General features: G+C 37.6%; 1 protein-coding gene, 1 long non-coding RNA gene and 1 pseudogene across 5 annotated transcripts in view; 2 read left to right on the top strand and 1 right to left on the bottom strand.

The window, feature by feature from the left end:
- LOC110257996 (uncharacterized) overlaps nucleotides 1-20,512 on the bottom strand; it is an 819,260-nt gene that overhangs the window by 796,631 nt on the left and 2,117 nt on the right. The window contains exon 4 of one of the 4 annotated variants that reach the window (XR_014809829.1): nucleotides 11,204-16,034. The exons of the other annotated variants lie outside the window; for them this stretch is intronic. This is a non-coding gene — a long non-coding RNA (uncharacterized LOC110257996). Of the gene's footprint in view, nucleotides 1-11,203; nucleotides 16,035-20,512 lie in introns of those variants that run through there. 4 annotated transcript variants of the gene reach the window in all.
- LOC106504357 (cytochrome c pseudogene) lies at nucleotides 1,214-1,632 on the top strand (annotated as a pseudogene).
- LOC100523800 (olfactory receptor 2W1-like) lies at nucleotides 8,394-9,338 on the top strand. Its single transcript, XM_003356589.4, has one exon. The coding sequence runs from the start codon at nucleotides 8,394-8,396 to the stop codon at nucleotides 9,336-9,338; it is 945 nt and encodes a 314-aa protein (XP_003356637.1).

Raw genomic sequence — 20,512 nt, 5'->3', positions numbered from 1 at the left:
TGTGGCGGCATTGGATTAAGAATCTGACTGCAGGAGTTCCCGTCATGGCGCAGTGGTTAACGAATCCGACTAGGAACCATGAGGTTGCGGGTTCTATCCCTGACCTTGCTCAGTGGGTTAAGGATCCGGCGTTGCCGTGAGCTGTGGTGTAGGCTGCAGACATGGCTCGGATCCCGCGTTGCTGTGGCTCTGGCTTAGGCCAGTGGGTACAGCTCTGATTCAACCCCTAGCCTGGGAACCCCCATATGCCGCAGGAGTGGCCCAAGAAATAGCAACAACAACAACAACAACAACAACAACAAAGACAAAAGACAAAAAAAAAAAAAAAAAAAAAAGAATCTGACTGCAGCAGCTCAGGTCACTGTACAGGTTTGACCCCCAGCCCAGCACAGTGGGTTAAGGATCTGTCATTGTTGCAGCTGCAGTGTAGACAGAAGCTGTGACTTGGATTCAATCCCTGGCCTGGGAACTTCCATATGCTGCGGGTGCAGCCATAAAAAAAAAAAAAAAAAAAAAAATCTCATTAATAAGTAGTGCTTGGAAAACTGGACTGCTACATGCAAAAGAATGAAATTATAACATCCTCTAATACCATATAGAAAAATAAACTCAAAATGGATTAAAGACCAGATACTCTAAAACTCCTAGAGAAAAATGTAGGCAGAACATTTTGACATAAATCGCAGCAATATTTTTTTGGATCCATTTCCTACAGTAATGGAAATAAAAACAAAAACAAACAAACAGGACCTAATTAAACTTAAAACCGTTTCACAGCAAAAGAAACAGTAAACGAAGCAAAAAGACAACCTAAAAATTGGGAGAAATTATTTTCAAACAATGTAACTGACAAGGGATTAATTTCCAAGATATATAAACAGCTCATACAGCCTAATATAAAAAAAAAGCAACCCAACCAAAAGATGGGCAGAAAATCTAAATAGACATTTCTCCTAAGACAGACAGCCAAAAAACACATGAAAATATGCTCAATATTGCTAATTATTACAGGCATGTAAAATCAAAACTACGATGAGGTATCACCTCACTCCGATCAGAATGGCCATCATCAAAAAGTCTACAAATAATAAATGCTGGAGAGGGTGTGGAGAAAAGGGATCCCTCCTACACTGTTGGTAGGAATGTAAATAGGTACAGCCACTATGGAGAACTGTATGGAGATTCCGTAAAAAACTAAAAATAGAGTTACCATATGAGTAGAAAGCAGAACGTCCGGGCTGCGAGTGGCCACTTGTCTGTTGAGCTCGGAGAAAGAACGATTTTTAAAAAGGGTGATGTTGACAAGGGCAAGAAGATTTTTGTTCAGAAGTGTGCCCAGTGCCATACTGCAGAAAACAGAGGCAAGCACAAGACTGGTCCAAACCTCCATGGTGTGTTTGGTGGAAGACAGGTCAGGCTCCTGGATTCACTTACACAGATGCCAACAAGAACAAAGGCATCACCTGGGGAGAGGAGACGCTGATGGAGTACTTGGAGAATCCCAAGAAGTATATCCCTGGAACAAGAATGATCTTTGCTGGCACAGGAAGAAGGGAGAAAGGGAAGACTTGGTAGCTTATCTCAAAAAAGCTACTAATGAGTAAAGGTTGGCCACCGCCTTATTTATTACAAGACCGAAATGTCTCATGACTTTCATGTGTACCATAGTTAAATTGATCTCATACACTAGAATTCAGATCATGTATGGCTGATGGAATGTTTCTGTTGGATGGTCCTGATTTAACTAAGATTGGTTGGTGGCTAAATGAATATGGTCAGCTTTTTGAATTTTAGTAGTAATTCCAATTCAACAAGTACTATCACAGTTTTCCCCTTCTACAGAGATGATTAAACTTGAATGTGGAGTATTAAACTTTTCGGGAAAATGGTGAATACCTTCTCAGAACCTATAGGAGATTGGTTTTATATTTAGATTTCTATAACTGGTTATATTAATACATTTAAATAGTGAGAAGATCCCTTCACTATCTCATAGAACGGAGCAAGATTCACCTGTGTTTCAAGTTGTGTTCACTAGCCTGTTAAGGCATGAGCTGAAGATAAATTGACAATGTCCCCTTTATCTTTTTGGTCTTAAATATGCCAATTTCATTAAAATTATCTGTATCTAAAAAAAAAACTACCATATGATCCAGCAATCCCACTCTTGGGCATATATCCAGAGAAAACCATAGTTCAAAAAGATACACGCACCTCAATGTTCATTGCAGCACTATTTACAATAGCCAATACACGAAAGCAATCTATAGGTCCATCAAAAGATGAATGGATAAAGAAGATATGGGGGGGTGAGTGTGTGTGTGTGTGTGTGTGTGTGTGTGATGGAATATTACTCAGCCATAAAAATGATTTGAAATAATGCCATTTGCAGCAACATGGATGCAACTAGAGATTATCATACTAAGTAAAGTAAACCAGACAAAGACAAATATCATATGACATCACCTATATGTGGAATCTAAAAAAAAAAAAAAAAAAGATTCAAATGAACTTATTTACTAAACAGAAAGAGACTCACAGACATAGAAAACAAACTAAAGGGGGAGGGATATATTAGGAGATTGGGATTAACATACACACACACACACACACACACACATATAAATAAGATAACCAACAAGGACCTACTGCGTAGCATAGGAAACTATACTGAATATTTTGTAATAATCCTATTAGAGAAAAAAGTCTGTAAGGAATATGTATATATATATATATATATATATATATATAAAATACAGATAAGAAATATATGTCTGTGTATGTACATATATATATAATACAGATAAGAAATATGTGTCTGTGTGTATTATATACACATATATGTATAATTGGAGCATCATGTTGTATACCTGAAACTAACACAACATTGTAAACTGACTACTACTTCAATTTTTTATTTATTTATTTGGCTGCCTTGCAGCATGTGAAAGTTTCTGGGCCAGGGATTGAACCCTTGCCACAATAATGACCCAAGCCATGGCAGTGAAAATGCCAGATCCTTAACTGCTAGGCCATGAGGGAACTCCTATACTTCAATTTTTTGAAAAATCCTTACAGAAAAAAAAAATTAAAAGATCTGTTAATTATCTCTGTGGGGCACCAGTCCCCAAGGTCTAAACCACATCAACATAACAGCCTTTAAAGTTGTATACAAATACTTCCCTTCTACATAATTACAATTCTTGTAGTAGTTATAGACCAACACAGTACTCTTTTAATTAGACAGAAATCTATCTATAAATGTGTTTAACAAGAGGACACACTAAAAGACTACAAATAGCCTATCAAAAACACCCTTAACGAAACCTAATTCTTCAACTAGTCCCACATCTAGTTTTTCTCCAACAACATCCACATTAGAGATGTCTACGAAATCTTAGTTGAGCTGTTGCTTTCAAATGTGACTGTGACTGTGATATTAGCATAAGAAACTGGTGGCTATTTCAGTATTTCATGGACTCAGTAACTTGCCAAACAATTTTTCTGAATTATCAGTGAACTGAAGCATGATCATCATAGGAACATGAGAACATCTGGACTACCTAAGAGCATGAGAACTGTGAATTCTTCCCTTAATGAAAGCACTTAAATATGTTTTAAAGTTTTTGTTTTCTGGTAAGTATACCCTGCTATCTCTAACAGAAGAAGACATGGAATAGAAAACAGATCCTACATAGCACAGACTTTAGACCTCAGCCTAACATGAAAGCAAAGATGTGAAAGGTACATGAGATATAAATAAATACCAATATACTAATGTCATCTCAGGAATAAATATTATATTAAATTTCAACATGAGAAGTTAGTGGATTTTTTTGAGTTACGGAATGTTCTCTATCTGTAAAACATCTTGCTGGATATTTATATCATTTAATCCTCCGCACAAACCCTTCTCCAAACCAGGTGCTACTAGAATGAAGAAACTCAGGCTGAAAGAATTAATTAGATTGTACCAGTTCACACAGTGGGAAAGTAGCTGAGGTCTGTTGTTATAACATCACAGGTGGTCTGACTCTAGAGTCTGGAGTCTTAACTACTTTTATATCATAGATTTCTGCTTTGATTTTGTATGGCTAGAGCAATACATCTTACTTTACAATTAATGAAATATCCATTTAATATCTTTTCATTTTTTACAAAATTTTACACAACTATGAAATTTTTATGTTTCTAGTTTTCTCTCCCTATCATTGTGTACACTCAAGTTATGTTTAAATATATCTAGTTCATGTGTCTTAAGTTTCACTGAAGAAAGTAAAATGTAAAATTATGCTACAATATTAGAAACTGAAGTCCATACCATGAAAAATGAAAGGGTGAATTTTAATTAAAATATAACATGCCTCTTTTTTAACATCTATTTCTTCAGCTCATGTTCTAATTTTTATATCACATTGACTTTTAAATTTAAAATAATATCTAAAATTTTAGACCTAAAGGTTTAAGCCAACATGGAAAATATTAATGTAAAATGGAAAGTCCTAGGAGTTCCCTTGTAGCACAGTGGGTTAAGGATCTGGCATTATCACTGCAGTGGCTTAGGTCACTGCTGCAGTGTATGTTCAACCCCTGCCCCAGGAACTTCCATGTGCCATGAGTGCAGCTAAAAATACAAAAAAAAAAAGTTTTTTCATTAAAAAATAAAAAGTCCTTGGAGTTCCCATCATTGCTCAACAGTTAACAAATCTGATTAGCATCGTGAGGACACAGGTTCATTCTCTGGCCTTGCTCAGTGGGCTAAGGATCTGGCGTTGCTGTGAGCTGTGGTGTAGGTCACAGATGTGGCTTGGATCCTGTGCTGCTGTGGCTGTGGCATAGGCCGGCAGCTACAGCTCCAATTTGACCCCTAGCCTGGGAACCTCCATATGCCGCAGGTGAGGCCCTAAAAAGCAAAAAAATAAAAAACAAAAGTATATAAAAAATAAAATAAAAATAAAAAGTCCTATATGTGGGTTCACAAGATTAAATTATAGAAAGTGTAATTCCTGGATTGACATCATTTCTAATAAGGATACCTGGGGCCTTATATAATCCAAAGCTTAAATTGAGCCAGTAATGTTTTTCACCTGCTAAACCTAGCTAATGTATATTCTAGGAAATGTACATAGATCATGGACGCTTGCTATTCTCTTCAACAGTGCAGCACACCTGAAGTACTTTGCTCACTTATGAACTCACTAATCTGAGGCGTTTAATAAACCATAATGCATCCAATGGCTAAAAACCAGAAAAGCATTGTAATTAAAGATCATACAGTCTGGGAACATAAATCTAAGAGTATATTTAATAATAGATTCTGCTATTAAAAAAGACTTATGGCACAAATGAACCTATCTACAGAAAGGAAATATAACTCATGGACATGGAGAACAGACTTGTGGTTGCCAAGGGGAAACCACATCCCACAAGGGAGTGGGATGGACAGGGAGTTTGGGGTCAGTAGATGTAAAATACTGCATTTGGAGTGGACAAGCAATGAGATCCTGCAGTATAGCACAGGGAACTATATCCAATCACTTGTGATGGAACATGATGGAGGATAATGTGAGGAAAAGAATGTGTTTATGTGTATAACTGGGTCACTGATCTACAGCAGAAATAGACAAAACATTTTAAATCAACCATAATAAAAAATTTAAAGACTTAAAATATATATTAAAATTTTTAATGAGTCAAATTAAATAATATTGTCTGGAGATACACATTTGAGTGTTTAAACTATTAAAATACAAGGAGGCGATTACTATAAACAGGATAGCAATACTTTGGGGGACAGAGAAGGGTTGTGATTGGGATGAGGCACAAAGAGAAGCTCCTGGGGTGGCTGGCAGCATTCTATTTCTTTAACTTGGTTTTAGTTGCAAGAATATTCACCTTAGCTTATCAAGCTTTTACTTTTTCTTTCTGCATTCATGTTTTATTTTATAATAAAATTATTTTTATGAAGCCATGTCAAATTGACTTTTCTGTATTTATTTCCAGAATTTTTTTTAAAAAGTCATTTCTTGGATGTTACAAAGAGGCATCTTTGAGTTCAACATAAGTAAGTAAGAGACATTGATTAAAAGAAAGAGGCTGCTTAATGTGCAACTGACTTCCCTGTTAATGAAGGCAGGAAAACAGGAGTTGTTTGAATATTCCATGGAAGGATCTCTGATGCAGGACAGAAGCTTGGATTCATGGCTTCCAAGGTTCATTTCAACTCTAAAATTGTATGGCCTTTTGATCCCTAACACTATCCCAATCTTAAGCGGTCAAAAAAAAGCCAAGAGCCTTTTGTAATCAAGGCATTTTGAAGTTCAAGTCCTCTCCTCGCTCTGAGGCTTATGGATTCAATCTGTGCTTGTAATTTGTGTTATATTTGTACACTTTAAAAATCATAACCAAAAAATGTTTAAGCATTCCAGTTGAGATCTAGACTATCATGATGAATCACCAGTGTGAAAAATGAAGAGAATAAAGGATAGAGAATAATGATTTTGGCCAGGTGAATATAGTTTTTCATATTTAGAATTAAATACGAATCAAGCACAGTTTCAAGTTTTCACAAATAGTAACCCTCACAATCTCCCTTCATTTAACACAAAGAGAACCTAGTACACAGACAGGTTAAATAAATTGCCAAGGACATATTGCTTCTAAGGGGTGAAGCTGAGATTTGATCCCAAGCACTCACTCTGCTCTTAAGCACTATGCTTAACTTAGCTGACATCTACTCCACAAAAACTGAACACTCATTAATTAAATGTCCATTTCATAGTGAGAAGAACTACATCTATATCTCATACTAATTGGAAATAACAGTTCTTTCTTCATAATTATAACATTATAATGGTCTAACTAAAAGGCTTATAACAAATCTTTACCTTGTTTTATTATAACTGCAACAAATAGGTTATTATTCCTTGGCCCCAAAGACACTATAAATGTACAGTATCTTAGGTCTGAAGTTCATGGTCAGAAAGTATATGCATTAAAGAGTTCATAAACTAACTCAGTACTTAAACATTCCATCTGTTTAATGAGATGATATAAGTATTCAAAAATAGTAAGACTGATGTAGTTTTATCCCTTATCTGTATTCTGTTAGAGTCAAAATTAAGTGATAGTTTTACCTATAGAATTCCAAAGCAACCAGAGGATCAACTCATGAAATTAGTGAATTCCATGGGGAACAACCCACTGATTGTTTAATAAACTGCTTTTTATTTGAATTACCTGCCTTGTTAATTTTGCTGAATGGCCAAGTGAGCAGGTGCTAACACTGACTGTTGCTATGTGTATTCAGTGACCAAAAGGAAGGAATTAGTTCAACTTTTAACTCTGCAACAAACCAATAAGGCCACTGAGATGGTGTAAGAGCATTCACAAAAGGTGTTCAAAGAAACATATGGCCTCTGAACATGTAAATAAAGGTTAAGAATAAGGATTTTTCCCCTGGCATCAAAAAAAAAGGCAGTATAGTAGAGAAGAGAACATCAAAATTGATACGAGAGCAATAGTGTCTTCAATGTTGAAGAGGAGGAAAAATAAGAGGAGGCAGTTGGTGGTGATGATAATTATGATTATGATTATAAAAGCTGAGATTTAGACATTTGGGAGTGAATATGGAAAAGTGTTCTGTTAGCAAATGGTGAAGCTTATCCCAAGAAAATATCACTTTACTTTTACCTCACGTTCTCAAGAGAAATATTTGTGTGATCAAATGATGCTTATGCCATGGTTTTAAGGAAGAACTCCTCAAAATATATCCCACTCTTAAAACTGCATAATTAAATTTACAGATTTATTACTTAAAATGTAAAACCATGAGTGACATAGAATATTAACCCTTTTCAATGATTTACAATTCAATGTGATTGGGTCTGACATATTATTTTTTTTGTCTTTTTTTTTTTTTTTTTTTTTTTTGCCTTTTCTAGAGCCGCTCCCATGCCATATGGAGGTTCCCAGGCTAGGGGTCTAAGGGGAGCTGCTGCCGCTGGCCCACACCACAGCTATAGCAATGCCAGATCCGAGCTGCATCTGCAACCTAGACCACAGCTCACGACAACGCCAGATCCTTAACCCACTGAGCAAGGCCAGGGATTGAACTAGCAACCTCATGGTTCCTAGTCAGATTCGTTAACCACTGCGCCACGACGGGAATTCCTGACATAGTATTTTTAAAACCATGCTGGACATGATTAAATAGGGACAGACTTTGGGAAATGAACACAGAGATATGTTAAGAGATTTTCCAAAATGGAGAAAGTACGCAAATAAGTGAGTTTTGGATATCCATGACAAACTTTGGAGATTTTCAGTTCTACCTAAGGCTGACATTATTTTTTGTTACCATGGTATTGCCTCCTAGCCTTTCATAAGGAGCAATGGAAGCCAGCAATGGAAGTTCCAGAACAGACTTCATCCTTCTGGGCTTTTCTGATCGGCCCCAATTAGAACGCATCATCTCTGCATTTGTCTTCATCTTCTATATTGTAACTCTGGTAGGAAACACAACTATCATTCTTGTATCTTACCTAGACACCCAGCTCCATACTCCCATGTATTTCTTCTTATCCAATTTGTCTTTTTTGGACCTCTGTTATACAACTAGCATTATCCCCCAGATGCTGGTAAATCTATGGGGTCCAAAAAAGTCTATTACATATGGAGGATGTGTGCTCCAATTCTTCTTTGCCCTTGACTTGGGAGCCACAGAATGTCTTCTCTTGGCTGTGATGGCTTATGATCGCTATGCTGCTGTCTGTCAACCTCTTCACTACACAGTAATAATGCACTCTCAGCTCTGCCAGAAGATGGTGCTGACCGCCTGGTTAGGTGGCCTTGGCAGTGCCTTAATTCTTTGCACCTTGACTTTGAAGTTGCCAAGATGTGGGCACCAGAAGGTGGATAATTTTTTCTGTGAGATGCCAGCATTGATCAAGATGGCATGTGTCTATTCAAAAGTAATTGAGGTTGTTGTCTTTGCTCTTGGCGTGGTATTTCTTCTAGTACCTCTATCGCTAATTCTGATTTCATATGGAGTTATCACTCAAGCTGTCATGAAGATCAAGTCAGAAGCAAGGTGGCAAAAGATCTTCAATACATGTGGTTCCCACCTCACAGTAGTAACTCTGTTTTACGGAACAATCATCTATATGTACATGAAGCCACATTCTAGCACCTCCCAAGATGAGGGGAAGTTCTTTACTCTCTTTTACACAATTGTCACACCCAGCCTTAACCCTCTGATATACACTTTAAGAAACAAAGATGTAAAGAGTGCAATAAAGAAAATACTATGGATACAAAAATGGGCAGCAAAATCATGAATTAGAGGGAAAAAATCAGAATGTAGAGAACAAAAAAAAATAATATTGACCTTTACCAACAGAAGATGAATCAATTAATTTATCCAAAGAGCACTTCTTGTCTGTTTACCATGTACCAAGAATTGTACTAAAAACTGACTTTCTAAATAAATGGGAAGTAGAAATAAGGAGATAGACAGAGATACAAATACATAAATGAAATGTAATTCATGCTTATGCATTTTAAAAGCTTCAAGACTAATCAGGGCTACAGATAAATAAATACATAATTATGAAATGTGGGGAGTTCCCGTCATGGCGCAGTGGTTAACGAATCCGACTAGGAACCATGAGGTTGCGGGTTCGGTCCCTGCCCTTGCTCAGTGGGTTAACGATCCGGCATTGCCGTGAGCTGCGGTGTAGGTTGCAGTCATGGCTCGGATCCTGCGTTGCTGTGGCTCTGGCGTAGGCCGGCGGCTACAGCTCCGATTCGACCCCTAGCCTGGGAACCTCCATATGCCACAGAAGCGGCCCAAAGAAATAGCAAAAAAAAAAAAAAAAAAAAAAAAAGAAATGTGGTAAGTACAGTAATGTTACAAAGAATTGAAAAAGATTTCACATGAGCATCTCCTCTAGTGTAAGATCATACTAATTTTTTTCTTCCCAGATGTACCACTTTTATTAGAAATAACACTCTCTTTCATTCACCTGATAATGTCAGAGAAGCCTCTGTGGTGGAAACTAATTGTCCACTAATACCCATTCCACCTTCTGCCTCAAGTTTTAACTGAGCACAAGGATTCCATGCTACAAATTACATTTTCCAGCCTGGCCTTGTTTGCCAACACAATGCCAGGGAAGTGAGGTGTGCCAATTCTGGGTCATTTGCTCTCACCTTCCACCCTCTCCTTACTCTCGGCTGGAATGTGAATGTGAAGGGTACCTAGCTTTCACAAAAACCGTAAGACACAGACAGTAAAATGGGAACAGAATAACCTCATCAGGAGAAACACCTCCATATTATTACAGGAGAAAAAAAGCTTTCATATTATTTAATATTAATTAAGCCACTGTATTTTTGGATCTGTTCTGAGAACTTAGCTTTCACCCTTATACGGCCTGATAAGGAGTATAGGCTTTTCCCTGTAGTGCTGTGTGATCCCTTGACCAGCAGCATCTTTATCACCTGGCAAGTTACTAGGAAAGCAAATTCTTGGGCCCCACTTTACACTCACCTCAGACCTATTGAATCAATAATCTGAGGTTGGACCCAGCAATCTATGTTTTCCGACAAGGCTAAAGTTTCAGAACCACTGTTGTAGAGAATAGGAAGACCATGTCTCCAAACAGAAAATTAACATGGTTTTATAGATTTTTAATTTCCTGTCTGATAGGTATGTGAAAGAAGGGTGGATTTCACAAAGCTTTTAGATAAGTAGTTTCCGAATGTCCCAGATGTCAGGCTCCAGATCAGAGTTAGTCAGTCCATGAAAGACCTTCCTTTTTTTTTCTCTTTTAAACCAATCTGGAGAAAGGAGGAAAATAAGTTTCAATTAAGGTTAAATGAAATCACTATAAAAGGTTGTTCCTGAGAGTTCTCTGATGGTCTAGTTAGGTTAAGTCTAGTGGCACTTTCACCACTAGTCTAGTGGCACTTTCACCACTGCAACCTGGGTTCAAACCCTGGTCTGGAAAAGATCCCACATTGAGCTGCTCTATGCCTTGGCCAAAAAGAGAGGGAAAAAAAGTATTTATGTAGTACTACCTTTTTGCACTTTGGCTTTACAATGTTCTTTCTTTCATTGAATTCAGGTGGTACTAGATGGTAATTTATCGGAAAGTGGCTTGATGTTCTTACCTGACAAGAGAAAACCTTAATAATCTCATTTTTTTTTTTACTTGATTTTACTGGTAAATACAGCCACAATCTGGGGATCTCTATGCTGGAGACTAAACTAAACTTCCCTCCAAGTTGGCCGTTTCAGAGACAGAAAATCCTCTGTGCCAGTGAAAGACTCCTCACATCTACAGTGCCACTGCTAAGTCATTTCAAAGGCAAAGTAAGCCACCACCTGCTTGATTTAGAGGGAGGGCGAGAGTAGGGGTTTGTGGTCTTCTCTCTCCAGCCTTAATCCCTGTGGTTTCCAAACTTCCACAGTGAGAATGTCATGCCTTTATTTTAAGATTTAATTCCTTTTTGCAGGTAACTTTCAAATTGTCAGTTGTGTAAGCCTTGGTAAAAACTGAAGAATATGAAAGAGGATGATGTCATCAAAAGATAAGGGAAACAGAATTTCTGCTATGACGCTGTGGGTTAAAATCTGGCTTTGTCTCTCCAAGGGTTCAATCCCTGGCCCAGGAACTTTCATATGCCACTGGTGCATATTATTTGTTTCTATTGTTTGAAAACAAATAAAATAAAAATATTTAAAAGACAGGGAAAACAAAAAGACAAGGTGTACTTTCTGGTATTGTAAGGACTATGTAAGGAGAAAAGCACAAAATAATGACATTGTGGCCACTGGAAATGAGTATCAACTTTTATTTGTGAAAAGGGCTAATCCCAAATCTTCACAGGCATCTGATTCATTACTTAAAAACTTCTTGCTCAGTCTTCAACACTCAAGTTGAAATCTTATCCCATCTGAAAAGTCCTTAGAAATCTCACCAGTCCATCTCTAGAATACCCTCCAAAATATGACAATATCATTTTTATGGCATTATCTTATTTTACTTACTTTTTCATATGTATGTTTGAGTGAAAGGCACTGGTGAGCTTTTCAACAGCAAAGAACCATATATTCATGTGTGATTTTTGCTGTATCCAAATTGCTTTCTAACGTGAATTATATATTCAATAAATGTCTGTAGAATAATTAAATGAACAGTTTTTTAATAAATCTACATGAAAATGTTATTAATTCTGCAGAATAAGACAAATGTCCATTTGGTAATGAGTATTGGAGCAATATCTTCAGGTTTTTGTTAACATTTAAGACACATGAAACACTGAGACTTAAAGGAAGGGAAGGAGAGTATAGTTTTCTCCTTCATACTCATAACACTGTAGAACCTTCACAGCATCCTTTGAAGGTACATATAAGTATGGAAACTAGAAAAACAGAAGAAATAAAAGAAAAAGTTGCTCATTATCTCACACCCCAGAATTTCCTTTTAATTTATGCCTATTCATAGTAAAGTTTGGGTCACGTTCAGTATCCTGCTTTATTTCTCCCAATGTATGCATTCACATCAGATATACACTCCCAAGGGGGCAAAAACTGACTCCTGGGGAGTGACAAAAATCTTAGCGAGTACAATGACTGGTGGTCCTCCGAAGAGCCACTGTGCATAAACAGATATACAGTATAACTGTGGCATTAAATTTTCATTAGAAGAGAGATGGCGATAAAGAAAAAAACAGTGGGAAAATAACATTTATGTTAGTGTTATAGCATGTGCTTTTCCCTGTTTGAAAAGATGACTAAAAGAAAGACTCCCCGGAGCCAAACTGATTAAAACGGTAAACATATCCAGGCTCTGTAGAGGGGTGTTAATAATCTGCTAGATTAGTTAACTGAAACCTGGATTTGATAATAGCCTCCATAAATCAGTATAAAACACTGAGAATTTCCTGGCATACTATTTTTTAAGTTTAATAACACAATGTTATCATCAGAAATTTAAGAAAACAGATGTCTCATTTATTTATTCTTGGAAAACTAAAACTTTTCATAACTCTATTGGCAGTACCACCTGACATAAACTGATGTGAGGCTACTTCTGGCCTATACTTTTAGTTCTATTAAACAAAAGCAAATCTTCGTTAAAAGGGAAAAAATTCCTTTGTGAGAGAGAATAATACTAGCTTTTGGCATTTGTCAGAAATAGCAGATACTTCTTAAAGATTACACTATTATCACTAATCTATAACACCATAGATTTTCTTTGTAACTGAGGATTCAAGAGAAATTATGTCTGTTTTAAGATACAGAAATATCATCAAAAGAAATACTGTCAAAAAAAATGTAACTTTAACCTATTTTACCTAAGATTTTAAGTGCAGACTTACAGTAGCCACATGAAAATGATGGATTGTAAGTTCTTGTGCACCAACTGAAATATCAAAAGAAATGTTTCTATCCTCAGTATCACTGTATCCTGCTGATAGTGAACTCTGAGTACAAATACAGCCCAGTGCTTTTCTTTACAGCCCAGTGCTTTTCTTTTCATTAGTTTCAACTTATTCATAAGCCCCCAACTGCAATATTAACAGGACATCCATGTCTCCATTTTGGGCTTCCTTTCCCCCAGAATGATCTCCAAATTTGAAATTCCAAAAATAAGTTTTTATCAGTTAGCAAGCACATCGAACCAGGAAAGGAGCCTTGTCTATCTACTGCCATTTCTGCTTAGTGCCACAAGGTGGTGCTGTTGAAAATGGCCCTCCAAGGCAGTGGCACTGACAGTTCAGTTCTACGGAGAACTAAGTATTCCAGATCTCTGCACAGACCGTTGTCGTCCTTATAAGGACAGGGACTTTCCTCCCAGCTTTTTCATTACAATCGCGTCCCAGGAAGCCCTGCTTTTGGTCTCCCTGAGTGACTGATCTTCGTTTTCAGGTTTTCAGTCCGAAAATCACGCATCTCCGTCAGAGAGCTCCCAGCCCAATGACTCTGGTGGAATCGCTTGGGCGTGAGGTTCTGGAGAAGCTGATTACCGTTCCCTTTTCTTTCTTGAAGATCCCCATCTCTGTAGTGTATCGGACAATTTTTCCTTCACCAATCAATCCTCCAACCGACCCCTACCCTCGGCCCCACCAAAAAAAAAAAAAAAAAAAAGTGAATTTTGTAATTACGCTCCTTCCCCAGAAGATGGTGCTCTCCACCTACGTGCTCTCAATAGCCCCTGCATCTCTAATTCATAAATTTGCTGCAAAGATATGGTGCAACAGGCCTGAGAATAAAATTTTGCCACATCACACAGTGGGAACCAAACAACAAGATCTCTTGGGGAAACATAGAAGTCAAGAGTCAGACACAAGAGGAAGAGTGCCTCCATCCTCTCACAATCCCATAGAGAAGTGAACCAGGACCAAAGGAGCCAAGCTGTTTGATATACAGTGAGTCAGTACAGGTAAGTGCTCTTTGAATAATTTTCTTTCATATGACACCAAAAGCACAGTCAAAAAAAACACAAACAAGTGGAACTACATCAAACTAAAAAGCTTAGCAGAGCAAAAAAAAAAAAATCAACAAAATGAAAAGACAATTTAGGAAATGGGAAAATATATTTGCCAACCATGTACCTGATAAGAGGTTAATGTCTAAAATATAGAAGAAACTCATACAACTCAAAAAATACAAATAATCCAATTTAAAAATAGGCTGAGAGTTCCTGCTGTGGCACAGTGGGTTAAGGATGCAACATTGTAGCAGCTGTGGTATAGGTTATAGCTGCAGCTTGGATTTGATCCCTAGCCTGGAAATTTCCATATGCCATGAGTGAGGCTAAAAAAGGGAGTGGCTGAGGACCTAAATAGACATTTTTTTCAAAGAATACATACAAATGGCCAACATATATACATGAAAAGATGCTCAACATCACTAGTCATCAGGGAAATCCAAATCAAAACCACAATAAAATATCACCTCATACCTATTAGAATGGCTATTACCAAAACAACAACAAATAATAAGTGTTGGTAAAGATATGGAGAAAAGAGAACCTTGTGCAATGCTAGTAGAAATCTAAACTGATACAACTATTATGAAAAAAAGTACAGCGTTTCCTCAAAAAATTAAAAAGAGAAGTACTACATGATCCATCAATCCCATTCCTGGGTTTATAGCCAAAGGAAATGAAAACAATCTCAAAGAGATATCTGCACCTTCATGTTCACTGCAGCATTATTCACAATAGCCAAAATATGGAAACAACCTAAGTGACAATCAATGAATGAATAAAGATATGGTATATATGACGTGATAAATATAATGGAATATTACTCAGCCATGAGAAAGGACCTTCCGCCATTTATGGCAACATGGATGGACTCTGAGTGAAATATGCCAGAGAAAAACAAATACTGCATGATATCACTAATATGTGGAGGGTTTTTTTGAAAAAGAGAGTAGAAAAATGGTTGACGGGGGGAGGGGGGCTGCCAACCCCCTAGAGGTCGCCAAAAGAAGGAGAGTTTTATAAAAGGTTACAAACTTCCAACAAGGTGTGAGGACCTAATTAAAACATGGTGACTGTAGCTGACAACACTAGATTTTATCACTGAAAGTTGTAAGAGAGTAGAACTTAAATGTTCTCACCCTTCCCTCAAAAAAAGGATAAATATGAGGTGATGCTGTATTAATTAACTAGATGGGGGGAAGGGTGATATCCTTTCACAAGACATACACATATCAAATCACCACAATGTACACTTTAAATTATGGTTTTATATCTCAATAAAGCTGAATTTTTTTTAAAAAGGGCAAAACAGGGGAAGGGGGAAGAGTGATGGAAAGTGCTATTTAGAAAGGATGGTCAGGATGGTCAGCAAGATGATATGTGAGTTGAGACTGGAGTGAAGTAAGGGAGTCAGTCTGATGAAAATTATGGGGAAGAGAATTCCCAGGAAATTGCAAAGGATATGTCTGATGTGTTTGCCGAACAGCAAGAAAGTCAATGTGGAGCAAGTGGCAGAACCACAGGAGATTCTTTCTACAGGAACAGCAAGGGAAAGAGTTCATCAGATGAAGCCTTGTATTTCACATACTCTAATTCTTATTCTGCAAGACATCATTCAGAATGTAGGATGTCCTATAACACAACTTGGCTGGACTCTTTAAACAGTAAATGCCATGAAAGAAAAAGGTAAGTAGTTTGTTCTGGATGCACAATATCCAACAGAAATACAATGTAAACAACAAATGTGAACCCCATATGTATTTTAAGTTCTCTAGTAGGAACAGTTTTAAACGTTTAAATGAACAGCTGAAATTAATTTTAATCATTTTATTTAATCCATATATCCAAATATCATTCCAGTATGTGGTCAGTATAAAAATTGAGGCATCATATATTGTCTCTGTACTAAATCAAAACTGGTGGCATCTGAACTGAAAGCACATTTCCGTCACACTCACCACATTCAGCTCAGTGCCACATATGGCCAGTGGCTACCATATTAGACAGCATAGTTCTAGATTAAAGTAGCCCGAAGAAACATAGCAACTGCAGTGTGTGTACCTTAACTGGATTCTGACTGATGGGGGGTGGGGAACAGCCATAAAAAACCTTCAAGGATAACAGGGAACTATGAATGTGGGCTGAATGTTAGAGGTACTATTATCAGTAATGTTCTTAGGCGTGGTCATGGCATTGTGACTATGAAAAAGAATGCCCTTATTCTCAGGAAAGCATGCTGAAATATTTAAGGATAAGTACCATGATATCTTCAACTTATTTTCAAATGGTTTAGGAAGAGATAGAGTAAATACGAGAAAACTAGATGGGGGGGAAGGGTGATATCCTTCCCCCCCCCCCATCTAGTTTTATAAAAGTGGGAAGGGAGTGATGGGAAGACACTAGAGAATTTTAAGTGACATCACCTGATTTGCATTTTAAAATAATCTGGTTGTCTACCCTGTAGAGAAGTAGAAGTATAAGCAGGGAGACCTAGATAGAGATGGTGAGAAATGTATTCAAGATATGTTTTAAAGATAGCATTGACATGATTTGCTGCCCTTCTTGAGATTTAAAAAAAAAAAAAAAAAACAAGGAAGAGGACTTCCAGGCAAGAGAATGATATAAACATAGGCATTTCTTTTCCCCATTCTGTCATTTGCCTTGAAGTTCCTCAATAAAGAAATAGCATATGTGTGGTTTATGTAAACATATTGTTGACATAGAGATGATAGCAGAGCATCGTTTAGTTTAACAGGATTGGAGTGAAGATCAGAAGATAGTGGCTATTAAGACCCTCTTGCCTAAAGAACAGAGCATGATACACAGCCACAAGTTAGAATAAGGGAACCAAAAGGAATCAGCAAAGGCAAGAGGAAACACCGGAGACCCTGAAGGGTAACCCAGAAAAAGCATATCATGGAAAACAAGAATTCATTCTATTTAAAACATTTATTGGCCCCCTCAATACCCCATTTACCAGGCAAGGTTCTAGTGGCCTAGACTATATCAGCACACAAGAGACAAAGTTCCTTGTCCTCATGGCGCTTATATTCTTGCACTGGTATAAGATAGTGCACATAAATAAACACTATCAATAAATAAAATATATATTAGACGTTATTAAGAGGTACGGGGGAAAGTAGGGTAAGGTAAGAGCAATTGAGAATACCAGAAGGCAGGATACAAGATTAAATAGGGTTAAGTTTCCCCCAAAAAAGGAAGGGTTCCTTGATGTCAAGTGCTGCAAAGTAAATGCAGCTGTGGCTGAGACAAGGACTTTGGACTTAATTTTTCACTTCCACACTCAAGGAGTGTCTCTTCAGTATGCTTTCGTCTTTTAATCATTGAGATCTGTGTTCACTCTGAAAGCTTCCCCCCAGTTTTCACATTTATGTGTTTTCTCTCCTATGTGATGAAAGGTCTTCCCACACTCATTACATTCAAAGAATTTCTCCTCAGTAAGGAAGCTTTTGGGGCACCTAAGGCCCAAGCTATAAGGGAAAGCTTTTCCACACTCTTGACGCTCATGAAGCCAGTGTGGATGCTTTTGTGTTTGGTAAGATCTGACTTCCCAACAAAGGCCTTTCCACACTGGTTACAACCATATGGTTTATCCCCGCTGTGAATTATTTTATGTTCGGTAAGGTCAGAGCTGCATCTGAAAGCCTGTCCACACTCAGCATGCTAGTAGGATTTTTCTCTAGGGTGGATTCTTTTGTGTTTAGTGAGGTCTGAACGCTCATTGAAGGTGGTCTTACAATTTGCATATTCATAGAGCTTCTCTCCAGCGTGGATCCTCAGATGCACTGTAAGGCAGTGCCTAAACTGGAAGGGCTTGCCACAGTCAGGACATGCATAAGGCGGAAAGGAGAATGAGTTGAAGCAGAAAATAAAAGGAAACAATATATGTGGTAAAATAAAATGGAAAATCTAAAGACATAAAGATAGGGATTTATAATCTCAGAGTGCCTGCAAACTGAACAAAATGAAACTAAAAGATAGGTTCAATATACAGAGATCTCGCCTAGGAAGCTCAAGAATGAGATGCAGCTCAAGGAATCTGTTCAGCCCTGGCCTAATGTCACACACCTCACTTCGAATATACTTGTTCTAGACTTATGTCAATAAGAGACCGATAGAGATCAGAGGGGTTAAATAAATAATAGATGGGTTTAAAATAGCCTCAGAGTATCCAAAACATAAAAATAATGTCTTCAAATTAATAACAAAAAGACCACCAATTAGAAGTGTGGCAAAAGAATGGGCACTTCACAAAACAATATGTCTAAAGAGCAGGCAAACCTTTAACAAGGTGCTCAGCTTCATTAGGTAACAGTGAAATGCAAATTAAAACCACAGGGGGATACCATTACACACCCACCACAACGGCTAAAATGAAAAAGTGCCCTGCCAAGCGTAACAAGCATGTGGAACGACTCTAATTTTCAAACACTACTGTTAGGAGGGTAGATTTGGTTTAGGTTTTGGTTTTTTATTCCTTTTTTTTTTTTAAGTGTTATTGAAGTATAGTTGATTTACAATGTTGTGATAATTCCTGCTTTACAATAAAGTGATTCAGTTATACATATATGCACATCCATTCTTTTTCAGATTCTTTTCCCACACAGATTATCACAGAACACTGGGTAGAATTCCCTGTGCTACACAGCAGCTCCCCATTGGCCAATCATTCCATATATCACAGGGTGCATATGCCAGTCCCAAACCCCCAGCCCATCCCTCCCAGGAGTGTAAATTTGTACAACTACTTTGGTAACCTGCTGTCTTCTAAGATCCAGCAGTTCCTAGTTATAAAAACAACAGAAATGATACATATCCTCAGCAAAGGACACACATCAAAATGTTCAGAGCAGCACCCTTTGAAATAACCACAACTGGAAACAACTCAAAACAACTCTACAGTAAAATGGCAACTTGTGATATTATCATACAACGGAATAACATATAATAAGGAGAATGAACGGTGGCATTTACTGCTCAAAGAGCCTGACATGAATTTAAAAGAGTAACAGGTCCTTTGCAGAACTTCCTTTGTCCATTTCCTCTGATTTAGCTAGCGCATTCTGAACGCTGAAGGTCACTCATCGGACTTTTTTGCTCCTTCACCATTACCTCCATTAGTTCCCAACCAATCCATTTTCCTTTCACATCTTTTAGTATTTAGAAAAGAAACCTACTCAAACTCCAAAGTTATTCCACGCTTTCATTTCCAAATTTATACCCTCACAGATCCAGAACTCTAATTTATCAACTATCCAGAAATCCCCTAATGGTCTTTTCTCAGGTCTAAACTGAAGGATTCTGAGCTGAGGCACCAATCTCAGGAATCACAACAGTGACCTGGTTTCTTCCTGCTCTTCCTTCTAGTATCTTTGGAGCACTCCTCCTCCCACCACCAGCACAAGTTCACCCTTATCTGACCTTCTGAAATATTCACTTTGAATCATTCTCTTCCTTTCTCCCTTTGACTTCCTTCTGGCTATTTCCTGCTTCTCTTAGTTTTTCTTCTTGGTCTTCTTCAACAGTAGGTCTTCTTTGACTCACTCTTACGCTTTCAGTGTACTTAAATCTCCATCCTTGTGACTCTGCTCTTCTCACTCTACACTTTCTCCCTAATGACTGCATCTGCATCATGCCTTCAACTTGAACCCATGATTCTCGAATCCACATTTCTAACCCAAATCTCACTGCTAAACTCAAAACTCATGACTTCAGTCAATGGACACCTTTGCCTGCATGCCCACGAGCACCCCCAAACTCATTATTTCTAAATCCAAACTGATTGTTTTCTCCTTCTATATTGCCAAACCTAGAAAACAGCACTTCTATAGTCATCCAAGTCATAAACCCTTTTCTCCTGTGTCCCCTATACATTAACTCAAACATAAAGTGCAAATATCCTATTCCCATTATACCTCTGACTCCTCTCCCATAGCACCCTGTACATGCTTCTATTCTATCACAGTATTGAAAACAATCCAGTGTGATAA

The sequence above is a fragment of the Sus scrofa genome, chromosome 7 (genome assembly GCF_054392235.1).
Source record: "Sus scrofa isolate SSC_HxYL_T2T_F1_AM1 chromosome 7, Sscrofa_HxYL_maternal_Yorkshire_Landrace_v2.0, whole genome shotgun sequence".
NCBI lineage: Eukaryota > Metazoa > Chordata > Mammalia > Artiodactyla > Suidae > Sus > Sus scrofa.
Note: the sequence above shows the minus strand (reverse complement) of the source record. Positions and strands in the feature narration are given on the sequence as shown.

Excerpts from the sequence above, each read along its gene's own strand:
- LOC100523800 (XM_003356589.4), top strand. The coding sequence starts at position 8,394 with ATGGAAGCCAGCAATGGAAGTTCCAGAACAGACTTCATCCTTCTGGGC.